Genomic DNA, 17,166 nt, shown 5'->3' with positions numbered 1-17,166 from the left:
AGTGGTAAAGAATTCGTCTGCCAAGCAGGAGACTAGGGTTCAATTCCTGGGTCAGGAAGATCCCCTGGAGAAGGGAATGGCTACCCATTCCAGTATTCTTGCCTGGGATATCCCATGGACGAAGAACCTGGCAGGCTACGGTCCATGGTGTTGCAAAGAGTCAGACACAATTTAGCGACTAAACCACCACGCCAAAGTGAATAAGTAAATAGGGAAACCGTTGGCCAGTGTAACATAGTGTCCTGATCGATAGTGTACTATGTCCGGAATGCTGGACATAGCTTTAAGGCTTTACATCTATTACTTCACCTAATCCTCATAATAACCCTTAGAAAGCTACTGTTACTATCCTGGTATTACATATGCGGCACAAAGAATTTAAGCAACTTGTTCAGTGCCACAGAGCTAAAAAGTAGCGGAGCCAAGAACCAAACCCAAGCAGTGTGATCAAAGAGTCTATACTCTACCACTACAAGAAAAAAAAAGGTGCTTAAGTCATCCTTAACTGCAATCCTGGGCACCTCAGATCCTCACTGTTCCTACAGTGGCTACTAGCTATATATGGGGATATTTCAGGGAACTGAATTTAAGTAAAATGAAAAACCCAATTCCTGGGTTTCATCCCCACATCTAACACGCTTAATAGCCACACGCGGATAGTGGCTGCCATTTCGGCAGCAGACAAAGAACATCTCGGTCATGGCAGAGTTTTATGGGACAGCACTGTGGTAGGTAACTCTAGAAAGCATTAATCAAATGAAAGACTCAAACCCAACAGGTGTCATGTGGATTTTGTTTTTAATTAAATACCACTTCATAATGTTATTTGTACCTAGCACACACATTTATTTTTGAAAATAAGAACATGCCATATATTAGCCATTAAATTAACAAAATGTGAGCATCCCCATAAATACATATTCTAAGGTGACTTCACTTGCACAGCTTCTCAGAGAAACACACAGTAGAATCAGTAAAACTGTTTCGTCTACCAGCCAGTGTGGGACCAGATTTGGAATTCACAAGGCTGCAGGTTGGAGGTTCCCCAACACTACCCTGATGGACATCTTGTCTCCACGCTGTGCCATCCAGCTGCTTGGTTTCCACCAGGAAAGCGATGGAGAGAGGTTGATTCTCTCTCGCCTACCCAGCATCCAGTTGCATCCTGCAAAACCCTCCTACCACCCAAGGCTTCATGTGATGGCATCTTCAGACCTGCAGCTCCATGGGAGAGGCGCGGGCGGGTGGAGTGGGGCTAAGCTCTCTTTAAAAGCTGCAGGCACCCGTCTGTGAACCTATTTTAATGTCTGAGTAGGGACTCCAGAATCCCAGTCTTTAGGAGAGGGGGATGGAGTGGGGTGGGCAGAGGAAGCTGGAGAATAAATGGAAAGTTGAAACCCAAGTTTGGGGACCTTGTCTTACGTACTGGCGGCAGGGAAGGGGATGCTGGTGGAACATGTCCCATTGCTTGGAGCCTTCGAGAGGGTTTGGGGATGTGAGGACCACGAGAGAAACAAAGAATCAGGGCTGCAAATGGAAAATGGATGTCCTTGTCCCCCATCCTAACAGCAAGTGCTGCTTATCAGACACCAGCAAACAGTCCATTTATACTCAGCCACAAAGACTGGGAGATGCCGGCCCAAGACCAGAGTCAGAATTCTGGGGGCCATGGCTCCACATCAGCCGTTCTTCCTGGGACCACGTGACCTCCCCTGGCTTCCACTCCGGCAGCCAACATGCAGCTCTGCCCCAGCCCTCCTGTACTCTGCCTCGTGAGATGATGCTGTTACCCTAAACCTGAAGGCAGGTGCTGCCCAGGCCCCAGCAGCAGCTCCTGGGTGGCGCTGGACCCATGATCGTCAGCTGACCCAAGATTACAGCACACTTGTATCCATTCGTCACTCTTGCCTGACTCCAAGAGACATCACCAAACACAGGGCAGATGACAGAGTAAGGCTGGGAGCAAACAGGTGCCAGCTGATCACCTGGGTTTGCCGCATTTAAATCTACCTTTCTTTCATCCACGCCACCCTCACATCCCTTCCTGGTCCACAACCCACACTGGAAACACCACTGGGAAAATATGAGTAGCAGTGAAACTGGATTTTAATTCCCCTTTTGTGTTTTGTTCTTGCAGGCATGCAGCCTGACCTTGAACAGTGGCTTCTATTACCCCTTCAAATTCTTCCCCTGCCCTGCATAAAGCCTCCTTTCCAATCTGCCATTCTCGCACTCATGAACCATCAATGGCTCCTGTGTTCTCTGGGATACGCTTTAAACTCCTCAGCCAGGCCTTCAGGTTTCTCCATGATTCCACCACTGACTGCTCATCTTTTCAGGTTAATCTCCATCACCCGCCCCAGCTCTTCCTTTGCCCCTACCCCAACCCATCTCTGTGCCTTTGCAAAAGTTGGCCCCTCTGCCTGGGAGTGATCACTCTAATTTTCTACGTTTTGCTCAAATCTTAGCTAGATTTGCCACCCATCAGGGAGTCTAGCCAAAATCGTCTCCAATTCTGAATACCCAGTTCTGAGCTCAGGGCCTGACCTTTAGCAGGGCCTCCATAACTGTCATTTTCTGTGGTCCACTATCATACTTGGCCTCCCTTGTCATAGTTGACCACATATTTGTGTCTCTTGCTGCTGGCTTGGAGGGCAGAAATCAGGTCTTATTATTTGTAGCCCTTACCGTCCAAATGTTTAACACATAGTCAGTGTCTCACAAATATTGTTGAACTGAGTTGATACCTATCCTAAAGGGGAAAAAAAAGTCATTGTCTGTTGCCTTCTTGGGCATGTAAGACACAATACAGTAGTTAAGACACAATAAAGAACTGGTTATCTCAGGCAACAAACATCAGCTTCAAAGGCAAGGTACTAAATCAGTATTAAGCATAATCCATAAAGGTTAATGATCTATCAACACTGGTCTGTTAACACTGATAACTTGCCTGTTAGCTCAAGGCTGCCTAGAGAAGCAGGAAGTGCAGTTCTAAGAGGTAATCACCGGATGGAGAAATGCCACGAATCCTATGGGGATTATTGAGTCTGCCAAATAAACCCCCAAGAGGAAACAAGGAATGGTAATTCCAGCTTTCCAATGTAGGGGGGGGTCAGGTGGGGGTGGGGGTGTCAGGATTTTAGCAGACTGGCTCTCTCAATTATTAGACTTTCAAGGTATGTGATACTTGGATTACCAGCCTCAAAATCACCTGTGCTGACAGTTAAGAATGCAGACTCTTCTTTTTTTTTTTTTGGCCGTGCCACTCGGCTTGTGGGATCTTAGTTCCTGGACCAGGGATCCAACCTGTGCCCCCTATATTGAAAGTGTGGAGTCTTCACCCCTGGACCACCATGAAAGTTCCAAGAATGCAGATGCTTGGGGCTGGTCCCAGTCCCATTTAATCAGAGTATCTGAGGTCGGGGTGTGGGAATCTGCATTTTAAATAAATTCCCTAAGAGATCCTTACTTTCATTAAAGTTTACAGACCTTTACCTGCTATTCTCAGAAGTATACAGTCAGCCTAAAGGAAGACAGCTGTGTATGCAGCCAGCCGGCAGCAGTCCCATTTCTGAGAATTCTTGCTTCTTGAAGATGTATGTGTGTGGGGACCCAAAGAGTCTATTGACTCCGAGGAAGTTAGCCAATGACTCAAGCTTGGCTAGTCGATCAATACCGGAGAGGATGGAGGAGAGATGAGCAAGGCTGTCTCTGAAATAAGCACCCCCCCAGTTTTCCCAGAGGGCACTGGTGTGCAGGAGAATACAACACAAAACAGCCAGATTGTCTGTCTGTCCTTTGATAAGTGATGCAGTCCCCTCTTGTCGAATGAAAAGGGATTTTTCTTCCTTTAAGGGCTGAAGTCTCATCACTCCTACTCGGTCTTTCTTATTCTCCCTCTTCTCTTAATTTCTCAGTTCCTTTGAGGGGGGAAAAAAAGCAGCAGAACCAGAATCAAATGATTTTCCAGAGTGGACCCACTACAGACACATCCAGCACATCTTCACTGGAGAGGCACAGACACTCAGAAAGCAGATGTGAGCTCCTTACAGGTGAGTGACAGAATGGGACACCCGGGGCTGGCTCACCATGCCACGTGAAGGTGACATGAAGGTTATCACAAGTACAGAATCAAGACGGAGGTGGGTAGAGATCAGGCCTGCAAGTGCGGTGAGGGAAGACTAGATCTGGAGGTTTCCAGCCTTTCAGTGGATTTGGAAAGTAGGGGCAGAATCTCTGCCTGGCTTTAGCTCTGAAGAATGTGGCCACCCTTGGTCCCTGCCTGGGAAAGCCCAGGTACCACCCACAAGGATGATGAAGGCTTTCCAAGTCTGGTTGGGCTAAACCAGGCAGAGGCTGAACTCTGTACTGCCCACCTGGAATACTGCTTTCATGCCCCCACTCCCACCCTCATCATTTGAAATTTCCAGGACCAAGGTAATCTACCCTTTGTCCGAGGCAAAGGCTTTTCGAGATGCTCCTCCACAGAGTTGATGGATTAAAAAAAAAAAAAAGACTTGAAAGGCAAGTTTTAGAATCAAGGATTGAACCACTGTCAGTACGGCTTGAGCAGCTGTGACTAGAGGAAAAGGGTCTCCTTCAAGGTGGGCTCACTCCTTCTTGGTGTGTTCCAGGACGCGGTAGGGAACCCCAGAGGCATTTCTGGAGCCATGTTCTTCTTGCATGACGGGCAGTGTGGCGGGAGCGTAGATCTCAGAAATGTTGTCGTTGTTTTCCAGGGCCCCATAGGAAAAAGAAGCTTTGAGGTCAGGCTGGACGGTCATCCCCTTGTCATGCATGTTTTGCATACCTGAAACAAAATCCATCCCCCCAAATCATTATGTGATAAGAGAGCCAAAGGAGGCTGCGTCTATCCCATCATGGACTAACTATGGTGCTCAGGAGCTAATCATGTGCATTGTCAATTTCCTGAATGCTTTAGATAAAAAAAAAAAAAAAAGAACACCCATAAATACACACTAGAAATATTACAGTTGCTAAGCAACAAGGGATGAATCTTCAGGAAATATGCACACAGACCAGCCACTGTCAAGAGAACCCATTGGTTGGCTTCGAAGGAGGTGGGAATGTCTGGGTCAGACGGGAACCAGCACTGTGCTTTGAACGTGGTAGATGCCAACACTTTACTGCTGAGTTAGATCAGGATCCGGAAAAATGTCATTATACTGTTGAGGGAAGAGGATAACTTTTGTGTCACAGATACGTGATACACAGATATCCTGATGCTCAGAGGGAGAGTTTTGACATCATCATCCCTGATTCACATATGGGGTTAGGTGTGATTTTGCTTATTACTTCTGGGCACACTGATATTGAATTTCTACTTATATTTGAGGGCAAATATTTTATTCGTTAATTCCTTTAAATGTATTCTACAATTCCCCTAGTCAGGTGGGACCTGGCCTCCTCTGAGGCCAATTCTTTTTCCTGGGAGGGAGTTAAGACACTTTAAATTCTCTTGCCCCTTGGTTGAGTAATAAAAATCCTGAATGCAAATTACTTCCAATGAAACTATGACGATAATAACAGCTGACATCTGACTGCTTCCTATGCCTGATGCACTGGGCTAAGTGCTTTAAATAGTAACAATAAGAGCAATAATGTTACTGGCATTATATAAAGGGGCTGGGCATTTATTTGGTGGCAGAGGCCATAAAGTTATAATGTTATAAAGTTTTCTCTCATTTGATTCTCACAACTATTGATTTAGGAAAATAGGCAGTTGGAGGTTAAGGAGATTGCCTGAGGTAACAGGCCAGTAAGCAGCAGTTCTAGGGTTCAGATTCAGTGGTTTAAATTCTGAAGCCTACACTCTTAATCAGAATGCTGTCAGGGCTCCCTACAGACCTCAGTCTTCCAAAATCCTAGGACAGAAATATGCTACTATCCTCCTTTTATGGGTAAGAACACCGAGATTCAGAGAGGTGGAGAAACTTACCCAGGACACACAGCTAAATGAGAGATAGAGCTGGGATTGAACACCAAAGCCCTTGCTCTTTATCTATCCTACAAACAGCCTGGGAAGTCCTGGTCTGTGGGAGGCTCTTCGCCCTCACACTGCATAAGCCCTGGCTGATGGGAATTTGAAGGGTACAGTTTACAAGTGTGTATTTTGGATTTTAGGGAGGAAATTGGAGGAGATGAGGGGATGCCTATTTCTCAGGGAAGGGAGTTGGCTTCACAGGCATAGTTTAGCTTTGTCAATGCTCTCCAGCCCAAACCCACCAGGAATACACCTACAGTCTAACCAATTTAGGTTTCTTGACTCCTGGCAGTGAAGATGTACACCATGGGGAACTGTTTCAGTAAGTGGGTGTCAAAAAGGAGCTATTACAGGATCGGGGTTGTGAAGGGTGATGTTAGGAGGGCTTTAGGAAGCAGTGCTTTGCTTTGGATTAGATGTTGTCAGGAAGTGGGGCTAATTCTATAACTGGTGATCTTAATGGTTGTTATCTAGAAGAAAAGAAGACAAGATGGAGACTAAAACTGTGATTGGTAAAGAAGCAGGAGCCACTCATGTCAGGTGGATGGTTGGTCTTTATCGTTCAGACAATGTTCATGCTTTGTCTGTGTTTGGACGTGACAATGGTGTGGTCCTGTTTGTGTTTTGATCCATCAGGGTCACAGAATGTCCTTGTCTGATGCTGATATTCTGTGAAATGGTCTATGTTCAACCAGGAGTCCCAAGGCCCGGCCATGAGAGCCAGGCCAGCTCCTCCTTGCTGTCAGGGACTGTTTCTCTCCTTCTCATTTTCTAGAAGTCTTGCAGGTTCTGGAATTATTTAAAGCCTCTCCTAACTGTGACATATACTGAATCTCTGGAACTTGAATGCCTCTTGCATGGTGGCTACTGGCTGGTTGTGAAGATGTCAGTCTGGTGAGACCAAAAGCCAGGAGGTCCTGATGCTGACCAGGGAAACCAAGCAGCTAGAAAGGTAACTCTGTTTAAGGGTTTTCTTTCTGTTCTACCTGGCATCAGGTCAAACAAATGTTTGGAACTTTCAAAGTTTTTTTTTTTTTAAAGCAAAAGTAAAGTGAAATCAAATTGAACCAGGCATCTACCATATCCCAAACATTGTGCAAGGGACCTTTAACATACGATCCCACTGAGATATGGGAGATGGGATTTGAATCCAGGTCATCTGAACTCCAAGCCCATGTGCCACCTCATAGTACAGACCCCAGGCCTACTCAGTCCTGACATGCCTTGGCAGGAGGGCAGGGTCTCCTTTCTCCAACACCCAGCTTCCCACAGGTCACGAGGCACAGAGAGAGTGAGGGCCACATCCACAAACAGGTCACAGAATGTGGACATCTGAGATCACCTTAGGTTACCTTCTATCTGCTACCAGAAAACACACCTGGCATGTATGCATATGCGAATATATAGATGTATACACATACACGGTTTATAAACACACAAACACACATGTACATACACATACTTACACACACACACACACACACACACACACACACAGAGTTGACACCTCACCTATCTGGAATTCAGCTATCCAGCGCCCTCATCTATCCGGAACACAGCCGAGAAACAAGGAAGTAAGCAAAAAAGGCATCTGAGCAGCCAGATTAGATGTTTCAAAGGTCCATGCACCAAAGCTCATGCATTTAACTCCTAGGAGAAACCTTAAGGCCCCAACTCAGAGCTTATTCATTTTAATTTTAATTTTATACGCGATTTGAACAACTTGGGTCAAATGAGAAGATTGACACAGAGTTGCTATTAACAGGCAGGCTGGTAACAGCAAGAATAACAGACAACAGCTTAATAGCAAGAAATGAGGAAATAATATAAAAAGTAGACACATAAATCCTGGGCCAATTAGATCAGTGGCACCTCGGTCAGCCCTGAGAACATGCCTGCCTCTCGAGTGCTATATTAAGTAGTATTCTACGCCATCACTGCAATTGTATTTTGTTCATGAGACTGTCTTAATGGAGGGTGGGAGATTATGTTTTGGAGAGAGTTCCATCTTCTATATCTAAAATAAAAATTAAATTTGAGTTAAAGTGTGAAAGCTAGTGGTCACTTGCATCCTAGAGAATTTAGACCAGCAAATCTAGACGGGGCTGGGCCAACATATAAACTTCTCACCTGAATCCCCCGAGGCTGAAAAGAACTGTCCAGTTTTCCACAAGCCCCACCACTCCCTTTTGTGCAGTATTCGGCTGATTCGTACATTTACGTTCCTACCATATGAACATGTGCTTCTTGGTGTGAACCCTGAGTTCCCTGGGGTATTAGACTTTCCAGAAACAATCCACTTCCTTGTGAATCTGAGGAATGGAGTTATGGTATTTGAATTTCAATCATCCTGTTTTCCTTCCCCTCTCTGATCATTCCATTCCACTGAGATGAATGGATTTTTCCTCTTGTAGGCATGAAGTCTCATGCTGTGGGTCACAATTATACCCAGTGTGAATCAGGATGGTCTTTAAAAGATCCCCCAGTAGACATGGCAACTGACAAGATGTGCTCAAAACCAATCGAGGTGCCTTAGCCATTGCCTCCTCTTTTGCAAACCGAGATCAAACGAAAAAACTAAAAACAAAAAAGAGAGAGAGAGACAGTCACACCATAATAGCACAGCACATCTTCCCTGTAACCAAACCCAGAGGCCAGTTGTCTCTTTTTAAATAGGAAGTAGCAGTCAATCTATGCGGATGGGCTGGCCAGCTGGACACATGGGATTTGACGTTACCTGGCATGGCATCCATGGAAATATAGGGCTCGAAGGGAATGGCCTTCTTCCTATTCCGTGTGATTAAGAAGACGCCCAAGAACGCGATGAGGCACCTGGTGAACACACATGAGGGAGGAAGAGAAGCAAGGCCAGAGTGAGGCTGGGCGGAGGGTTCAAACACAGGTAATGGGAGAAAGGGCAAAGGTGGGCTGCAGGCTGCAGAGGGGGATTCATTGCTGAGCGGCCCTGAGAAGTGGCCGGGCCTGGGATCAGCAGAGAGCAGATGGGAGGTGAGTACTAACAGGCCGTGTGGCCACCCAAACCTCAATCAGAACAAACCAGGTTCTCTTGGGCCAAACCCTCACAATTCTTCACCTCCACTTACCCTGCATCAGTCCTCTGCCTTTAAAAGTGTGTGTGTTTTTTTTAATTAAAAAGTTCTTTAGAGCCTAAATTCAATCAGTATAGGAACAGAGAAAGTAAAAATTGGAAAGCCCCTGGACAACCTCCAGTCCCCAACACAGGTGTATATTCTTCCAGAGTCTCCAATCTTTTTGTTTTGGTTTGCTCTTTTCTCTAGAGCTTAGGTAAACAAGCACACTTTCTAAAAACTGAGGTATAATTTACATGCAACAAAATGCACAATCCCGAAATGTGGATCTCAGTGACTCTTACCTGTGCACACACTCGTGGGATCACCACCCAGGTCAACAGAGGAGTCATTTCTATCCTCCCCACCCTACTGTAATTCATTTAACTTGTATTTTACTGATGGGCATTTCAGTTGCTTTCAATTATGTGCTTATACCATCGATTTTAAAATGAATAAACACCCTTATACAGGTGTCTTTATGTCCCATTTCAATTACTTTTCCGAGATAAATGATTAGAAATGGAAAGCTGCAACAAGAGGCATGCTCACTGAAACATTTTACTAATTGAGAGGCTAACATTGACGTATATATGCTACTACCGTGTGTAAAATAAATAGCTAGTGGGAAGCTGTTGTGTAACATAGGGGGCTCAGCTTAGTGCTCCGTGATGACCTAGAGGGGTGGATGGGGGTGGTGGTGGAAGGGAGGCTTGAGAGGGAAGGGATTTATGTATAGTTATAGCTGATTCACACTGTTGTACAACAGCAACTAACACACATTGGAAAGCAATTATCCTCCAACCGAAAATTTAAAAAAAAAAAAACGCGTTGCTGATATTGCCAAATTGTCCTCCCACATCAAAGAACTTCTCACACTGTGGCAGAGAGCTGGTTTCCTCTCATCAACGTGTGACATTACCCATCCTGTTAGTTTTTGCAAAATGATGGCGTCTTGTGTGGCGTCTTGGGGCTTCCCTGGTGGCTCAGACGGTTAAGCATCTGCCTGCAATGTGGGAGACCTGGGTTCGATCCCTGGGTTGGAAAGATTCCCTGGAGAGGAAACGGCAATCCTCCCCAGTACTCTTGCCTAGAAAATCCCTTGGACGGAGGAGCCTGGCAGGCTACAGTCCACAGGGTCGTGGAGAGCTGGACGCGACTGAGTGACTTCACTTTTCTGTGTAGCTTCAATATGTATTTCTTTTTATTAAAATTCTTCTTCAATATGCATTTCTTTGATCGGAGGTGAGGCTGAGAGTCTTTTCACGGGTCAAAATGTGATGTGTTCGAAATGACAAGGAAATGGAAGCCCAAAAGAGAAGCGAGGAAAAATAAAACCCTTTAGGGGATGAAATGCTCAGCTCTGGGGACAAAGCTCCCACTGCCAGCTGCTCCTCTGGCTCAAAGGGACTGGCTTAGAGGCTGGAGCAGAGGTGGGGGAGAGGGGCAGCCTGCCTGCAATATGGGGGTCGGTGGGGCAGGACGGGACTCACCCCAGTGCAAACATGCAGACGTGCAGCACATCCTGCCCAAGGAAGTCCAGGTAGAAGACGGCGCCTGAGCAGTGAACAGTGGAAAATACAAGTGAGCTCTTTTCAAATCACCTACTGGCCAGTCTGCCTAGGATTTGGTGGCACTCGCCTCTCTGCAGGAAACCAAAGGGACCCAACACACCAGGACTGAGCCTGCTAAGGTATTGAAGAGGGGACTTAAAGCCCTTTGGGAGAACAGATTGTCCTTTCCTCCCCTACCGCCCCTCTTACCTCCATCTTTTCTTCTTTTTCTTTTGAAATAGTATCATTAACAGATGTAAAGAAACAGCAGAGTTCCCATGTACCCTTCACCCGGCAACCCCCAGTGACATGATACTATGAGCTAAAAACCTTACTTAGCAGTTTTTATGCAACTCTTTTCCCTCGTCTTTCTTAAGATGGAAAACCAAGACTTTGTGGTTAAGCCGTTGGAGCTTTCCAACCTCACGCAGTTGGCAGATGTCACGCCCCGAGGCACAGAAGTGCCATGGGCCTGCCGCCCTCAGCCTGCAGCCGGCGTCAGTCTGGACTCATGTCACCGCTCACAGCCCCCCCGCTACTCGCCTCTTGCTGCACCCAGGGCTTGACTCCCAGCTCAGCCACGGTGTTCCTATTCCTTTCACCCTTGCCTGGACTGAAGTCAGTGGCCATGACTGAAACTTCCACACGATCCACATGAGGTTAGCTTTCCAGCTGCTCTGGGTCAAGCCCTACTCCATCCCTGGTCCCGCTCATGGCACAGGCTTGGGCTGCATGCCCTCTTATCCTGATCTCTGTAAGCAGGGTCTGGCCACCACCTGTCCATACTGCAGGGCAAAGCAGACGGCTGTACGGCTGGGCCTTCCTCAAAGGGAGGCACATCGCCTCTTACTGGTCTTTTTACTCTGAAAATTTCAGTCACTACCGCTACTTACAAAAAAACTCTGATATGTCTGTAGCCTCTGAAGCCACCTCAGAAAGCAAAAGAAACAAAAATATGGAGGTGAAGTAGAAGAAAAGGGGAATGTAATAACGAAAATCACTTATTGAGCACTTGTTTTATATATATATATGTATATATATATAATTGTGTGTGTGTGTGTGTATATATATATATATATATATATGAGATCTCTAAATATTATATAGAAGAAATACATGGTCACTTGGCCAGTGGAAGCTGTGGAATTAGCAGATGATGGTAAAAATTGTTAATGAAACCTGGCATAAGCAGTACAAAGTAAGGGACATTTGGACTATGCATATTTCAATTCTAGTCCAAATATGACTATACATATTTCAATTCTAGGCTTCCCTGGTGGCTCAGACAGAAAAGAATCTGCCTGCAATGCAGGAGGCCTAGGTTTGATCCCCGGGTCAGGAAGATCCCCTGGAGAAGGGAATGGCTATCCAGTCCAGTAATCTTGCCTGGAGAATTCCATGGACAGAGAGGAGCCTGTCAGGCTACAGTCTGTGGGGTCGCAAAGAGTAGGATGTGACTGAGCAGCTAACACTTTCATATTTCAATTCTAGGAGGAAAGTATTACTACCCCCATTTCATGAATGCGGAACTGAGGCTCAGAGAGGTGAAGTGATTTTCCCAGAGCCACACAGCTCTGTGTCTGTGCTGTGGTGAAAACCCAGGTCTCTCTTTTCCCACAAGACCATCTACAACTGTGACGGGCAGAACAGCTCAGCAGAATTGGCCTTCTGATGGAGGTGGTGCTCCCTTCCCCCGCCCCAGGGTAGTGAACCTGCTGTCAAGGTGGAAGACAGAAATCTGGCGACCGCACCCTCACCTGCGGTGATGGCCACGGTGGTGGACAGAATGTAGCCCACGCTGGCGATCAGAGAGGAGTCATACATCTGCGAGGCTTGACCTAAAAACCTGCAACACAAAGGCGCTCTAGTTAGTGCACTGTGGGGGATGTCGGAGGGCAGAGGAGAAAGCCAGTGACTGCAGGCTTGGTGTGAAGAACGAAGACAAGCCATGAAGGGCACTCTGCGGGTTTAGAAAGATGTCAGCCTTGTATGCCTCCCGGGCCAGGGTCCACACTTAGCTCCCATTCCTCCCCCAGACACACAGCCTGCAGTTCACCCCCTTCTCCTTCCAGCACCTCTGCCCACATGGTTCTCATCACTGCAATGCCCTTCTCCTCGCCTCTGTGTGACCTGCATTCCCAACCCAAGCCATGCCTGATCCCTTAAACATGCCAAGAAACTCTTGGAGCACTTATCACTAACTGCCTTGTGCTGTCATTATTTTTTTTTAAACACATTTGCTTCTTAATTCAACAGTCACTGCGATAAATATAGGAAAAAGGAGAGAGGAAATTAGAGTCATTCTCCATCTCTCCATCTACAATAAACTCTTTATCATTTAGGAGTATATTTTTTGTCCATTCTCTGCAGGGGATGACAGAGGATGAGATGGCTGGATGGCATCACCGACTCAAATGGACATGAGTTTGAGTAAACTCCAGGAGTTGGTGATGGGAGGCCTGGCGTGCTGCGTTCCATGGGGTCACAAAGAGTCGGACACGACTGAGCGACTGAATTGTAACTGCACTGCATAGTATTGTGGTTATTATTGCAGAGTTGCTTACACCAAAACACACTTCCTGTCCAACTGTAATCCCAGCTGTCCCCCTACCAGGGCTGTGAGCACCTTGAGTTCAGTGACTACCGCTCCCGTCTCTGTGTGCAGAAGGCCCAGCCTGGGCCTAGTACACAGCAGGCCTCGGTGAATGCATGCTGACTGCCTGAGTGAGAAGCCGCCCGGTCATCTCTGTAACCCTTGGAGGACACAGCACAGAGCCGTGCACGGGGCCTCAGGGGTGCTGACCAGGATCACTGTAGGAGGACTAAGCATACTCATGACTTGATCGAAAAGTTCATCTGGGTTTTTCTGTAACATCTTAATAATTGGCATAATAATAGTAACAAAATAATAACTGGCATAATAATAGTAACAAAAATCATAAAAGAAGCTACGGTTTGGCTTCCCAGGTGGTGCAGTGGTAAAGAATATGCCCGCAATGCAGGGATGCAGGAGACATGGGTTTGATCCCTGGGTCGGGAAGATCTCCTGGAGTAGGACATGGCACCCCACTCCAACATTCTTGTCTGCCAAATTCCACGGACAGAGGAGCCTGGCATGCTGCAGTCTATGGGGTCACAAAGAGCTGGCCAAGACTGAAAGACTGAGCACGTGCACATGGTTATTCTATCTGCAGATGAGGACTCTCTGTCTTAGAGAAGCTTAGAGGAGGGGGTTTAGGGCAGAGGGGCGAGGGGCGAGGCAAGGGGAGGGAGTCAGGTGGCCACGTTCACCCTCAGTTCCGCCACGTTCTGGACGCTCGCGGAGCCTTACGTGCAAAATGAGGATGACGGCATTGTTGTGGGGGCCAAGTGAATTCAAGCTCGCGGGAAGGCGGTGGGAGCAGAGCACCTGGGCAGCAGCGGTCACCCCTACGACCCTGCGGCGCTGTGGGTGGAGGTGAGCCCCGGCAGCTGGAGCCCAGGGCCTGACCTGCTGCACACACCACACAGTCCTGCACTGTCCACCCTCCGTCCCCACGCGGATCCCTCACGTACCCGCCCAGGCTCCCTGCTGGTCACCGGTCTCAGACGTGAACGAGGCCCAGGCCTCCTTCCCTCACAACTCCTGCTTTTCAGGGACAAACCATCATCTTGCTCTTCTACTTGGGAAGGTTTCTTGAGGACAAGAAATAACAACTGCTTGCTCTTTCTTGGACGACAAACAAATGCCTCATGGGGATGGCACAGCTCTTTCTGGAGGTCCCTGAAACAGGCACCTGTCTCGGTCCAGATGGGAAGGGAGGCTGACTCTGATCGTGCGGTTCTCACATTTTTAAGGCAGAGAGAGAAAAATACATCCACTCGAGGCTTTTCAAGTGGCACAAAAAGCCCTCCGTATGATAACTCAGCCAATGAGCGATGCCCCTCGCTCCACAGTGGATACCAAACCCCGATGACCGGCTGCCTGGGAACGTTCTCCCTTCCTTACAGCTTCAAAAACAACTGTGATCGGACCCAGAAGCTGGAAGAGACCTGTGTGGGGAGGCCCAGGGGAGAAAAACTCTGCAACTCACGCGGCTTGATAGACGGCAGTGGCCACCATGCAGACGACCATCACGTAGAAGATGGGGTAGTCGAGCTGCAGGTTCCCCTGTATGGACAGGACCAGCATCCCGGCCACAGCCTTCACCGTCACCACAGTCATGGAGCCTGCGGAAGGTTAACAGGGATGTATGGGTGCCTCGGGTGGAGCCCAGCCAGTGATCCACACAGTGAGAAGGTCTTCTGTGCTCTCCTGTGGAAGCAGAGAGGCAGGCAAAACCCCAGCAGGGATTTCCAAACGTCCCTTCTGAACTCAATCAAAAAAGGGCAGTGAGTTCGCATGGAAGCCCAGAGTGGCAGTGCTGTGTCTGGAACACGATGTCAAGGAAATCTACAGGGAAAATGTGATGTGTAAAGAGCTTTTTTGGTCTTTTTTTTTTTTTTTAATATTTATGTATTTATTTGGCTGCCCCAGGTCTTAGTTGCCTCCATGTATGATCTAGTTTCCTGACCAGAGATCGAACCTGGGTCCCTAGCATTGGAAGCGTGGCATCTTAGCCACTGGAATGCCAGGGAAGTTCCTTTTTGGTCTTTTAAAATGCTTACCCCGTTGTATTTTTAAAAACATTTCCTTAGACTAGAGGTCTCCAGATGTTTTAGAATGCACACCCCTACACATATGTACATACTTTTCAAATATGTATGTTGATTTATTTTAAAATTAGAGTCACGTAACTCTGGGCTTTCATAGTATGTATATTATAAAAACATATGCAGGAAACATACTTAAAAGGTGAAGAGAAAAATGAATACTGATTTGAATGCTTTTTTCTTCCCATATGCCCAGTGGACTGTCTTGCTCACCTCACTGTAGAGACCACTGCTTTACCCAGCACCACAGAAATGACCTCTCACTCTAAACTATCAGATCCACCTGCTAGAGGTCTGGTCTTCTGATTCACCAGGAGAGAAAATTTGGGACCACAATCTTCCAAACCACTTTGCAAACTAAATCATCAAGGAATGGGTCCCTGAGTCAGGCTACAATAGGAATGAATCCTCTAGAACACGATGCTCAGTGAAAGAGGCCGGTGACAGATGGCCGCAGGGTGTACGATTCCACTTATATAATATGTCCAGAAAGGCAAATCCATAGAGACAGTAAGTAGATTAGTGACTGGCCATGGGTTTTCCTGGTGGCTCAGACGGTAAAGAGTCTGCCTGCAGTGCAGGAGACCCAGGTTTGATCCCTGGGTTGGGAAGATCCCCTGGAGAATGAAATGGCAACCCACTCCAGTATTTTTGCCTGGAGAATTCTACGGACAGAGAGGAGCCTGGCAGGCTACCGTCCATGGGGTTGCAAAGAGTCGGACACAACTGAGCGACTTCACTTTCTACTTCCACTTCCATGGGCTGGGAAGATGGGAAAATGAGGAGTGACTGCCGGTGGGCATGGTGTTTCTTTAGGAGGCTACAAAAACATTCTAAAATTCGATTATGATGATGGTTACATCCTCTGTGAATATACTGAAAATCACTGAATTATACCCTTTAAACAGGAGAACTTTATGGTACGCAAATTAGATCTCCGTAAAGCTGTTTAAGGGCCTCCCCGGTAGTCACTAGTTGTAAAGAAGCCGCCTGCCAATGCAAGATACAAAAGAGATGTGGGTTCGATCCCTGGGTTGGAAAGATCCCCTGGAGGACAGCATTGCAACCCATTCCAGTATTCTTCCCTGGAGAATTCCATGGACAGAAGAGCCTGGTGGGCTACAGTCCATGGGGTCACAAAGAGTCGGACATGACTGAAGCGACTCAGCACGCACAAAGCTGTTAAAAAAGAAATAATGGAACCCTATCAAACAATGACATGGATCTGTGTGGTCTAACGGCCTGCTGCTGCAGTGGACTTGCTCCCAGAAGGACGGGGGGAACTAACACACAATGGGGACCAGTGCTCACCTCATTTAATCCCCTTCCCAGCCCTGAGACCTGGGTGTTCTCTGAGGCCCATGTTTAGGGGGCTGTGTGGCTGACATAGAGAGAGTCACTAGGAGGCAGTGGGGGGGTGGCACCCACTTCTCCCTCTCGAGGAGGAAGGGGTGCTTCTCACAGCTCTTCTTAGCAACTCTAACTCTATGTGGGCTGAGAGCCTTGCCCCAGTCTGATTTAGGAGCCATTTCCCCCACTGTACCCACTGTGCCTCTAAAAGGTAAAAAAGAGAGAGAGAAAAATTGAAATCAATTCTTGCCTTTATATCCAGAATTAAGTCTTCACCTTCGACAGGTCTTACACGCATCCTTAGAGACTCCAGTGTTGGAGCCCACTTCACCCCTGACTTCTCTGAATTAATTTCCAGTCGCCCCCTCCACCCTTACTCTGATTTCTTCTTCGTCACTGTTAATTGTCACTGCTCAAACTTAACACTATTTATGTATTTGTCAACCCATTTACTGTCATTTTCCGCCCTTTAGAATGA

General features: G+C 47.1%; 1 protein-coding gene across 2 annotated transcripts in view; it reads right to left on the bottom strand.

The window, feature by feature from the left end:
- Positions 1 to 781: 781 nt before the first annotated feature.
- The window catches only part of NIPAL3 (NIPA like domain containing 3), a 52,938-nt gene continuing 36,553 nt past the window's right edge, over positions 782 to 17,166 (bottom strand). For both annotated transcript variants that reach the window (XM_061148212.1, XM_061148213.1), the window contains 5 exons: positions 14,720 to 14,855; positions 12,404 to 12,492; positions 10,587 to 10,650; positions 8,742 to 8,836; positions 782 to 4,810 (listed from right to left, as the gene is read on the bottom strand). In XM_061148212.1, coding sequence (XP_061004195.1) covers positions 4,611 to 4,810; positions 8,742 to 8,836; positions 10,587 to 10,650; positions 12,404 to 12,492; positions 14,720 to 14,855 — 584 coding nt within the window. In that variant the 3' untranslated portion in view covers positions 782 to 4,610. The remainder of the gene's footprint in view (positions 4,811 to 8,741; positions 8,837 to 10,586; positions 10,651 to 12,403; positions 12,493 to 14,719; positions 14,856 to 17,166) is intronic.

This window comes from Dama dama, chromosome 8 (genome assembly GCF_033118175.1).
Source record: "Dama dama isolate Ldn47 chromosome 8, ASM3311817v1, whole genome shotgun sequence".
Lineage (NCBI taxonomy): Eukaryota > Metazoa > Chordata > Mammalia > Artiodactyla > Cervidae > Dama > Dama dama.
The sequence above is the reverse complement of the archived record's forward strand: the minus strand, read 5'-3'. Positions and strand labels throughout refer to the sequence as shown.